The sequence below is a fragment of the Vigna radiata genome, chromosome 4 (genome assembly GCF_000741045.1).
Source record: "Vigna radiata var. radiata cultivar VC1973A chromosome 4, Vradiata_ver6, whole genome shotgun sequence".
NCBI lineage: Eukaryota > Viridiplantae > Streptophyta > Magnoliopsida > Fabales > Fabaceae > Vigna > Vigna radiata.
In genome coordinates, this window is record NC_028354.1 from 4616832 (window position 1) to 4628940 (window position 12109).

The following is a 12109-nucleotide window of genomic DNA, read 5'->3' on the forward strand; positions in this document are numbered from 1 at the left end:
GATAGATGACACCGCTGCCAGCAACAACAGGTGTAATGACAGAGACAACAACATTTTTTTCTTAAAATAACTTCAAGTTAAAGATACGATATTGAATATAGTAAAAAATATGTATAAAATTAATCTTTCGTTATGTTAAACATAGCCATATTATCTCTATTTATAATGTTGAATATGTAAACTGAATAAAAATACAAATAAAAATAATAATAAATTAACTTAAAATCAGTCAATAAAAGATATGAGTGAAAAAAGTAATTATTGTTTCCCGGTTAAATAATAAAATTAAAGGCATATGAAAATTAGACTTAAAACATGTTTATATATTTCATAAGGAAAATAATTTAATAAAGATATCATATTATTTATATAGAATGGTATGCACTGAATTATTTTATTTTTCACTAACAGGGCTGAACTTTTTTATATTTGACTTTGGTATTCTTTAGTTTTTTCTTTTCGAAATTGCAAATAAATATATGTATATTTTTAATTTGTATACTTTCAAAATTTATATACACCAAAGACGCATACATTTGAATATGTAATGTAAACTCACACAATAGTAATTTTAATTATTTATAATTATTTTTAAATATATTTTGCAGACCCATCACTAATTTACATGATATAACTAATGAAACTAATTGATCATGTATTTTACTTATACATATACGTTTCCATGTAAGTATATTTATATTTTTATCATATTAAGATATAAACAATTTATGAGAAAAATGAAAAATAATATAATTTAATATATGTGTGTGTGAACTATTATTTTTTAAAAGAAAATTTGCTTAATTATTTTTAGGGAGTAAAATTATTTCATTAAAATACAAGACCAAGGATAATGGTAAATGGTGTATCTCTCTGTATAATTGTTTATGTTCTCTTTCCTGAAAGTAGAACTCTGTAATCATTCACAGATAAACCCTAATTTCTTTTTCAAAGCCAAATTCAGAAGAAAACTATCAGTTTACTCAAGCACCTGGTCAGGGCTTGGATCTGCGCGTATGGAAGCAGGTTTCTCGCATCAAACTCATAGCAGCTGGAAAAGGGTTCGACTGGGAGTAAGGTTACCTCTGCTTTCTTTAAATTTCGCTTAATCTCTGGAAGTTTTAGGCTTCAATTTACTTTTTATGCTTCATAGTCTTTCAAGCCGATGCTAAATAATTGGCAAACTGCTTCAGTTTCTATAATTGATAAATCAATTGATGTTCTGCTTAAGCTCTGGATGGTTTTAGCATCGTTGGATACACGTTGAGACTTCAGATAGATAAATTTAATTGAGTAAGCATTAACTTTTTAGCATATGAGTGTGTTCAGTGTCCCATTTAACACCTACAACGCAGTTGGCTACTTAATCATGAATGTGGTGTGAATTGCGCGAGAGCCATTCCTCTTATCTAAATTAATGAACAATATATTTGAAACGTAGAGTGGAGGAAAAGTGGATATCTGTTTCTATTATTTCTTTGATATCATAAAGTTAGATTCTGCTAAAGTGGACTGATAATAGAGAATTATGCATACTTGTGTACTTAAATAGCCGTGTGGAAATGTCTTTAGTTGTTTTGTACTGTTTATTTTGATTGTGTTATTGAAATCTTGCGCCCTTCATTTCTTTAATGGAGATTGTATAATTATATCTAAAGTAACTTTGATTTACTCCTGGCACAATTTCTCAACGAAGCATTGCCCTTCCAATCAGGTACCACCTTTGTGGGATCATTGAGACAAACCTTTGCATCTTTCATCTGTGTGATATTTTTGGACATGTGAAACAACATTTTCGGAAGTGAACTGGAGCTGAACTCTGAATATTGACTGCAATAGTTATGGATTCTTCTGTCGTTGTGGGTAGCTCAATTTCCGAGCCTCATCATGAGATGGAATTTGAATCTCATGAAGCTGCATATGCATTTTACAAAGAATATGCTAAGTCTGCAGGGTTTGGCACTGCTAAGCTGAGCAGCCGGCGATCTAGGGCATCCAAAGAATTTATTGATGCCAAATTTTCATGTATAAGATATGGTAATAAGCAGCAATCTGATGATGCAATTAATCCACGTCCTTCTCCAAAAATTGGTTGTAAAGCTAGTATGCATGTAAAGAGAAGGCAAGATGGTAAATGGTATGTCTACAGCTTCGTGAAGGAGCATAATCACGAACTTTTACCAGCTCAAGCTCATTTTTTCCGGAGTCACAGGAGTTCTGATCCACTAGGTAATGATGTTCGAGTGCGTAGGCGAAAATCCTCAAATGCAGTTTCTAAATTATTTAGTGCATATCAGAATGTCGATTGCTTAGAAAACTTTGTGAAACATCAACATGATAAAGGACGGAGTTTGGTTCTAGAAGCAGGACATGCTCAATTACTTCTTGAACTCTTTATGCACATGCAAGAAGAGAACCCAAAATTCTTCTATGCAGTTGATTTGAATGAAGAACATCGACTAAGAAATGTGTTCTGGGTTGATGCTAAAGGCTTGGAAGATTTTACGTACTTTTCTGATGTTGTCTCTTTTGACACAACATATTTTACTAGCAAATATAAAATACCGTTGGTACTTTTCCTTGGAGTAAACCATCACATTCAACCAACATTGCTTGGTTGTGCATTGATTGCTGACGAGACAATATTTACCTATGCTTGGTTACTGCAAACATGGCTGATAGCAATGGGGGAGCGAGCACCACAAGTGCTTCTGACTGACCAAAATGACGCTATTAAAGCAGCTGTTGCCACTTTTCTTCCAGGAACACGCCACTGTTTTTGTTTGTGGCATATTTTGGAAAAGATACCAAAGCAACTACAAATTTTAGGCGCATGGCATGATAGCTTTATGGAAAAATTTAACAAATGTATATACAAATCATGGAATGAGGAGCAATTTGAAAAGAGATGGTGGAAGTTGGTTGACAGCTTTAGCCTTGGAGATGTTGAGTGGGTTCGATCCTTATATGATGACCGCACATATTGGGTGCCAACATTTATGAAAGATATTTCCTTTGCTGGCTTGTCTACTAGTTCTCGTTCTGAATGTTTAAATTCATTGGTTGACAAGTATATCCATGTTGATTCTTCTTTGAGAGAATTTATAGAACAATATAGAGTGATTCTTGAAGACAGGCATGAAGAGGAAGCCAAAGCAAATTTTGATGCCTGGCATGAAACACCTGACCTGAAGTCTCCTTCCCCTTTTGAAAAACAAATGCTGTTAGTCTACACACATGAAATTTTTAGAAAGTTCCAGGTTGAGGTGTTGGGTGCAGCTGCTTGCCATCTTAAGAAAGAAAGTGACGGCGTGACTACTGCTTATACTGTTAAAGATTTTGAAAATAATCAAAACTATTTGGTAGAATGGAACACCTCCAGCTCAGATATATGCTGTTCATGTCGTTTGTTTGAATATAAAGGTTATCTCTGCAGACATGCTATTGTTGTTCTACAAATGTCTGGTGTTTTCAGCATTCCACCAAAGTATATATTGAAAAGATGGACGAATGCTGCTATGAGCAGGCATCCTATTGGTGAAAAGTTGGAAGAGGTTCAATCAAAGGTGCGGAGATTCAATGATTTGTGTAGGCGGGCCATTATATTAGGCGAAGAAGGTTCTTTATCAGAGGAAAGTTACTACATGGCCTTAGGTGCCATCAGTGAGGCACTAAAACAATGTGTAAATTTTAGCAACCCTGTTGAGAATGGTATGAGACCTGATTCCTCAGGTACCCATGTTTGTAATGTTGAAGAAGAATATCGATCTATTATTACATCTAACAATAAGGCCCCTGGTCCGAAACTGAATATGGGAAAGAAAGCTGTGAGAACTGGTGTAGCTTGTAGGAATCAAGGAAGTATTGAAAACAGTGGAGGCGATAAAGGAAAGGTCAGCTGTTCTGTTCTTTAATGATTGACCTCCTAGTACTTTTTATTAAATGTAACCAAGTTTGTTCCCTTTTATGCTATAGGTATCTCTCGTTGAAGCAGGTAGTGGGAAAGATGGTTTTCAACATATGGTATGCTATTCCGTGACTCTTATGATTGCCATCATATATCCATCGTTATATTTTCTTGTATTTTTAATGAATGTATTTTGCCAATTCATCAAATTCCATGAGAAACTTGTTTTTTGGGACCGAGCTCTTCTACTACATTTTGTTTTGTTATATGTATAGAACATAATATGATATCCTCAAGCATTGAAAAATTTAAAATAAATTAAATAAAATGAAAACTAAAGAAAAAAGGATGCTAGGAGTGCAGTAGAGCCGCGGAGACCCTTTTGCATATTTAATAAGACAGCAACATCCCCTCAAAACACACCATTAGCCACGACCTGGGAAGAACCTAAGTGAAAAAAAAAAATCTATCCAAAAGAGAAAACATAGGGGCAAGGGAGGAATATGTGCTGTTTTGTTGCAACTAGTGTGCTGTTTTCAAGCTAGATTTATCTGTCACTGTCTCTCTCAGAGAGAATCATTTGAAGCCTTGGTCTGTTTTGTCCTGTTTTGATGATTTTGACTGTTTTAGATATTTTAACTTTTCAATAGACCGTTGATGGAGGATAACGCTGTCCTACAGGCTGTTTTCACCGAATATTTTGTCATGCTAGTGTGTTATGTGATTTGAGGACTAATTGACTGTCCGTCTTTACCTGTGGGATAATTCAAGCTGATCTGATTATCAATGACAAATGCATGTTGAGACTTTGTGTTCAGAAGGGGAAAGTAAATGAGAGCAGGCCGAGTTTAGATTTTTTATTGGATGATAAATTATGCAGATTTTAACCTTTGCATATCATGTACAGAAAGAACTGATCGGTATCTGTAATCTTGCATCTGCGTATTCATTTATGTTGTGTCAATGCCTGCAAACATTCAGTGTCTGTATTCTTAATGAAACAATTTCATAAATTTCATTCAAATATTAGTGACAGAACGGGGTCTAACATGGTCCAAAGGTTTTGATTTCTTTATTTGCATGTTATAGGAGCTTACTGATCCGAGATCGCAGGGTGTCATGCCAATGCAGTTTCACAACGTGGTACCTTCTCTGTTCCATAATGTTTCGGCCCCATTTCACACTACACCTTCACCTCATATGCATGAGAATCGTTAGCGTGATGAGAATTTGCTTTTAAATGGATCTTGAAACCTTGCACAGGGCTGTAAATAAGAACTGGCACTATTCGAAGGCACTATACTTCTCACTTTATGTTATGTGTTGCAGAGAGGCCAGGTGGCAATTGAATGTGAGAGAGTTTGTGCTAACTTGAGTATCCTTATATTCTAAAAAAGGTAGGCTCAACATCAATGGTCAATCTAGTTGGTTTTTCTTTCTTTTCTCTTTTCTTTTTGGTTGTTAGGTTGAACTTTGACGCATTGGAGTTTTTAACTCAATATTATTGAGTAAACAAATGCACTTCCTCCACTATTGTTGAATCATTTCTGATGAAAAGAGTAATATATGAAATTAATCTTTAGAATTACAAACAATGGTCGATTTAATAATTGAATTTGTGAAAACATTATTCAATTATTAAAATTATAAAGATTGACCATTTTAGTCTTCATTCTTTTATTTAAAATATAAAAAGAATAATTTGACAATCTTCAAATTAAGATAACTGTAAATTGAATACTTAGGAAGTCAAGTGATGCCGTTGTCAAATTAAAAACTATATATATCAAAACTCGTAGTCGAAGTGTTCCGAAGGTACAGAAAAACTCTATTTCATGGATGCATTGTGGTTGAAATTCATGTAAATGCTTTTATGATAAATACTATAACGATGAGATAAAGAATGAATAGAAAGATTGAGATTATAAGGAAATGGAAGTTGGGTGGAAGAGAGAAGGTAGATGTACGTCAAATATCTTACTGTTTCCCAGGAATCTATATATGACCAATCATCTGAATGAAGATCATTTTCCACATGGAGACACATGCAGCCTGTTGACAATCATCTTACCGTAAGAAATGGCAGGATCATGGGTTATAAATCGTTTAGTCAAACTAAATTCAAAGTAGGCAAGAACTTCGTGCATCTTTTGTATTATATTTATTTATTTATATCAAATTTAATGGAGGGAAAAGTTGGTGTGCCACCTGACTGTCAGGTTTTGTGCGAAATCTTAGTAGAAACAAACAAGATAAAGAAAACTTGTTTATTTGACAATGTTTCTTTATTTTTTTATGCTATTGTTCCTGATTCCCATAACTTGGCACAAAATCTTGCGGATAATGTTTTCTGGACATTACTGGCTGGTCGGATTCTTCCTCCTCAATGCAAAGCCAGTGAGCTAAAATAATTGAGAAACTCGCGCACATGGACAAACTATATTTTAAACGAGTTATTGCATTCGCTTTTGGATTTCTTGATTTGACAGATAAAAATATACAATTTTCGTTCTCCAAATCTGATACACATGAAAAACAAAGTATGTGTATAGAAAACATAACAGCAGTACAAATTGATATTGCAATTATTATTTGTGAAGAGATCGTTTAAAAAAGGAAAAAAAAAATGATATGTTGGGGTTGTCCCTATCGACAAGCGGTAAAGGACCCATATGCAAGTGGGTCATTTTTCAGTGTGACCACAAAGCTAACTGGATTAATTACTAGTATGATACACCTTTTAATCAGGTTCACGTACACAGATTCTGATACCGACAACAATAGTTATTTTTGCGGCATATTAGGTTAAACCAAGTGCATTCATTATGGAAGTAAACCTCCTTTCCCTAAGTCCAAAATAAGTAGGGAGACAAAGATTTAGGTACCTGTGGGGGCACATTACAATGTACTAATACTATTAGCAGAACTCCTCCATTGGTGGAACATGACAGCATCCTAAGTCCATTTACCTAGGAGAAAAACCCTCCCAAGTTCATGAACCTCCTTTTACAAGTTGATTTGACAAACTAAATGAAAGAATTTCTAATAATGTTTTGGCCGCATTTAATCACATGTATTAAAATCCAAGCTTCACATGAACATTCCTCCATTTGACAGCTCTCAGAACTTGAAATGAACATTACATTTATAGATGTGCACTCTAATTAAAGGACTTCACTTAAATGAACTTTCCGTAACAGAAAAAAAAAACATATACAACACCAACAAGATAAATATAAAACGATGGGAAAACGTCATTGTCGCATTTGGTGATGAGAAAAAAAGAAGCACAGTAATAATTAGTACTTATAATTTGACAATAAATGAGAAGAGAAGGAGTTTGAATTTAGGAGGTCCCAATAGAAGTGTAAAAGATAGGAGTATATAGAATAGAATAGAAGCCTGAAAGTGTGATAATTTAGTTCCTTGACCTTTCTCGTCTCTCCACCATGTGCATAATCTCCATCTGTCACACCATTTCCTTCTACCCACAAGCTTATCCCATCCCTCCCATGTTCACGTGTTCCTCTTAATATTTCTTCAAATTATTTAAAAAGAGAGAGAGAGAGAAGAAATTTTATCCAGATCACTTCACCAGTTGCGAACTCTGTAAGGGGCAAATTCGTCATTCTACCAAAACTTCAATCGACAGTATAAATATGATTGTCAGAATCCAAAACTCCCATGCAAGTAGCCACACAAACACACCTTCTCACCGTTTTATTAACTTCACTCACAGATAGATACATTGTTTTCACGACATCACACCATATAGTAGGCTGCAAACACCGCAAGTAAGTATTACGTAACCAACTTCCACCGCAATCAAAATGGGTGCGGCTAGGTTTATGACCGGGATGCTGCTGTTATTCATGGCACTCAGCTCCGGCGTGCGCTCGTGTCCGCCATCCGACAGGGCTGCGCTGCTTGCCTTCAGGGCGGCGCTCCACGAACCCTACCTCGGAATCTTCAACTCGTGGACTGGCGCCGACTGCTGCCACAACTGGTACGGCGTGAGCTGTGACCAGGAAACCCACCGCGTCGCCGACATCACCCTCCGCGGCGAGTCGGAGGAGCCGATCTTCGAGCGAGCTCACCGGACTGGCTACATGACCGGCTACATCTCGCCGGCGATCTGCAAGCTCCCGCGTCTCTCCAGCATCATCATCGCAGACTGGAAGGGAATCTCCGGCGAGATCCCCCGCTGCATCACAACCCTACCGTTCCTCCGCATCGTCGACTTCATCGGAAACCGCATCTCCGGCAGCATCCCCGCAGACATCGGCAGGCTCCAGCGCCTCACGGTGCTTAACTTCGCCGACAACCAAATCTCCGGCACGATCCCCGCGTCGCTCGCGAACCTCACGAGTCTCATGCACTTGGATCTCCGTAACAACCTCCTCTCCGGGCCCATTCCCAGGAACTTCGGTTCTCTTCGAATGCTGAGCAGGGCCTTGCTGAGTGGAAACCGCCTTAGTGGGCCCATCCCGGGCTCGGTTTCACTCATTTACCGTCTGGCAGATCTGGATCTGTCTCGGAACCAACTTTCTGGGCTGATTCCGCAGTCTCTGGGTAAAATGGCGGTGCTATCGACTCTGAATTTGGACTTCAATAAACTTTCTGGGCCCATTCCCGTGAGCCTGTTTAGTTCCGGGATCAGTGACCTAAACTTGAGCCGAAACGCTTTGCAAGGTAACATACCCAACGCGTTTGGGCCAAGGTCTTATTTCACTGCTCTTGATCTGTCCTACAATAATCTGAAAGGGGCCATACCCAAATCCATTTCCTCTGCTTCCTACATTGGACACTTGGATTTGAGTCATAACCATCTCTGTGGCAAGATTCCCCTTGGATCTCCCTTCGATCATCTCGAAGCGTCGTCGTTTGTCTACAACGATTGTCTCTGCGGGAAGCCACTCAAACCTTGCTAATCTTCCTCCAACAAATATTGTACAATTAATTAATTAATTAATCAATCAATCAATAATTAATTACTGTTTTTATTACTTATTACAAACTCACTCTCCCAAACTATATATCTGTAATTTGCAATAGGAAATTAGATTGCATGATCATGTATTTGTTCTGTTTTTAAGTGATATATATATGTTTGGCGCTACGCTAAATAAAATTCGAGTTTTCTTCCCTCCGCGCACGTCCTTATTGCATGAATTTTGTATCAACTTGTCGCTCTATTCTTCCCTTTCGTTGCAATCATTGGATTGGGTTGATTTGATTTCATGAAAAGGAGGTAATATGGAAGGGACTAACACCGAAAGACCCTCTTTCATGCTAACAAATTTATAAGATTCAATAAAATTATATTCTATTCGTTATAGGAATGGATGAAACAAAAACATTTTACCAAATATTGGAAATGTTATAAATGCTAAAAGTAGGCTGTTAAAAAAATAAGAGAAAGATATTGGGAGAATTGTAACTCCTCAAAATGATAATAAAGTTATTGTTAATTAAGAAAAAGCTTGTTGTAACTCCTCAAAAGACTGTTCTTTTAATTTCTAATTCAATGTTGAAAAGGAATATTTTTCGACAAAAATATACTAAAAATAAAAATAACTTTAAGGGTGTGTTCTTTTGAGGGAGAGAAATTGTGGGAGAGTGAATGGATGGATTTGAGGGTGAATTAATTGTTGTTTTTTTGAGTGGATTTGGAGGTAAACGAGAGTAGATTTGGAAGTAAAGTGTCTGAGAATTAGTGTAGGATTTGATTGATTTGACAGATAAAAAAAATTTGTTTAATTGATAAAAATTGAAGATTACTAAAATACCCTTAGTAGTAAAAATAATATAAGATGATAATTATTAATGTTATATATAATTGTAAAAAATATTATAAGANAAAAAATAAAATTTATTTTTTAAAATGTAAAAAAATTATAATTTAGTAAATAGAAATAATAATAATAATAATAATAATAATAATATTATAATTATTATTATTAGTTTTATTATTATTATTATTATTATTATTATTATTATTATTATTATTATATTTGCTCTTTTTCCTATGGGGAGCACTCCTCTACTATATGTTAGTGCAAAAAAGCCAACAACTTTGAACACTCACTTCGCACACACCTGAGGGCACATATGACTTTTCACTAATAATCCCTTCAAATCTCTTCCATTTCGCGAGCGATCAAAAAGCGCTCTATCCCGTAAATCCATCCTGGTAAATCGTTGTTTTTCTTTTCAAAGGAACACGAAATTCTTTCATTTCATCGCTCTGAAATCCGCTTGAACAGTATAATCTGTTCAAGCGAACACACCGTAAAAGATAGGAGAGTGAGATGTTCCTACCATCTTCGGTCCTCATCCATCAGGAGAATAAATTTTCCTTAATCATACACAATCACCACCTCCACAACCAAACACTAACACCAAGAATCGATTCTAGTGTCAAACACATGGAATATAATCGATTCTTATAAAGAAAGTGAATGATTAATTCCCATAACTCATAATAACTCAATTATTGGCTCTTCTAACCACATGCCTTTTTTTCTTCTATGCCAAAATATTTCACATTTTTTAGAGCGATTATGTAACTTTAAAAATGGTAGATGTGTTTCTCACCATTACCTGACTTTTCAAACCAACACTTTTTGTTCAATTCATTTCATTTGAAACAAATAACCATGATATTCTTTTTCCTTTGTTAATGAACATCAAATATAAACAAAAAAAAAAACTTAATTTTTACTTGTTATCTAAAAAAATATTTCAAGATTCAACAATTCGTTGTATCTTAAAAATAATATCTTATTTATAATATTTTAACGAACTTTTTATAATATTTACTATGATTTAATGTATAATTAATCGTTTTAATATAATAATAATTTTCAATGAATAATTCAAAATAATGTCATTTCACAAACGAATAATTCCATCCAGATGTCATCATCTTAATCTTGTAAAATACAGAGACTTATTTATTTGTTCATGAATTAAGATTAATATATTTTTTGTATTAAATGATGTATTTACCTTTTATATTACAATAGCTTTTAATACAGAATTTATGACTACCTTTTATGAGATCCCACCGATGAAAAGCTATGTCGGATACATGCACTGAGACGCAACGTGGCTTTGAGCTTGCAATGGAGAATTTGGCTTCAATCATTTGCTTGTTGCCTTATTAGTTAACACTCAATCATTGAATTTTTTTAAAACTATATTTCACTTTTACTTGCCTTTATATTAAGATACTCGTTAAAACTACACAGTAAAATTTTAATAACATAAATAAGTTAGATTTTATTCGCTTGAAACATATGATTTATCTTAAATTTTACGCATTATTTTCTATTTTCATTTAGTGAGTAATATTTGTTTTTTATACTTTTAATATTTAACATACCGTCAATATTAAAAGTGGAAACTTTATCGGTTCAATTGAATTTTAAGTCCATCACAATAAATTTGGATATATTTTTAATTAAATTTTTATTAATTTTTATTATATATTCAAAAATTTATATTTTTCAATTTAATATTTAATCGATAAAAACAATTAATAAAATTCAATTAAATTTATATAAGGATTTAAAACCTAATTAAATTTATTAAATATGTTATTTTTCATATTATATACTCTTATTGTAATAAAAAAAATGACGATGAAAGTTTTATTTAAAATAGCAAAAATGCTTTTTAATATACACAGCAATATCAACACTATTTTTTTTTTAGGATGCTTTTTTGAAAAATAAACCTCCCCATTTTCTTACGATCAAATACAATTAAAAATAATTAATTTTGTTTTAAATTTTAAATGTAAGATAAAAGGTGATACACATATAACATTGTACACAATAGTTTCTCGAAACATTATTTTTGTGTTAAAATCTCCACCGTCAGGAAATTAAATAAAAATTATATATGAAAAAAAGGAGTATTATTGTATGAATTGATATATAAACAACACTTTTCATAAAAAGAAAATCACAGATACAAATGTTAAAAAAAAAAAAACAAAGTAAAGTGAAAGTAATATCGGTACCATATATATCTTTCTTTTTTATGAAAATTAGTACTGATATATATATATATATATATATATATATATATATATATATATATATATATATATATATATATATATATATATATATATATATATATATATATATATATATATATATATATATATATATATATATATATATATATATG

General features: G+C 33.6%; 2 protein-coding genes across 5 annotated transcripts; both read left to right on the forward strand.

Annotated features, from left to right (window-relative positions):
* The first annotated feature begins 861 nt into the window (after window positions 1-861).
* On the forward strand, window positions 862-5464 carry LOC106759209 (protein FAR1-RELATED SEQUENCE 4). 4 transcript variants are annotated; one of them, XM_014642265.2, is made up of 5 exons: window positions 862-1078; window positions 1715-3893; window positions 3976-4023; window positions 4997-5050; window positions 5237-5464. In XM_014642265.2, the coding sequence occupies exons 2-5, from the start codon at window positions 1842-1844 to the stop codon at window positions 5297-5299; spliced, it is 2217 nt and encodes a 738-aa protein (XP_014497751.1). In that variant the 5' UTR covers window positions 862-1078; window positions 1715-1841; the 3' UTR covers window positions 5300-5464. The 4 variants fall into 4 exon arrangements, with proteins under 4 accessions (XP_014497751.1, XP_014497750.1, XP_014497748.1 ...); XM_014642264.2 differs by having other exon boundaries at window positions 1697-3893; window positions 4997-5464; XM_014642262.2 differs by having other exon boundaries at window positions 4997-5464.
* A 2126-nt stretch (window positions 5465-7590) lies between these two features.
* Window positions 7591-9056, forward strand: LOC106759210 (DNA damage-repair/toleration protein DRT100). The gene has a single exon (XM_014642266.2). The coding sequence runs from the start codon at window positions 7738-7740 to the stop codon at window positions 8836-8838; it is 1101 nt and encodes a 366-aa protein (XP_014497752.1). The 5' UTR covers window positions 7591-7737; the 3' UTR covers window positions 8839-9056.
* Window positions 9057-12109: the final 3053 nt, after the last annotated feature.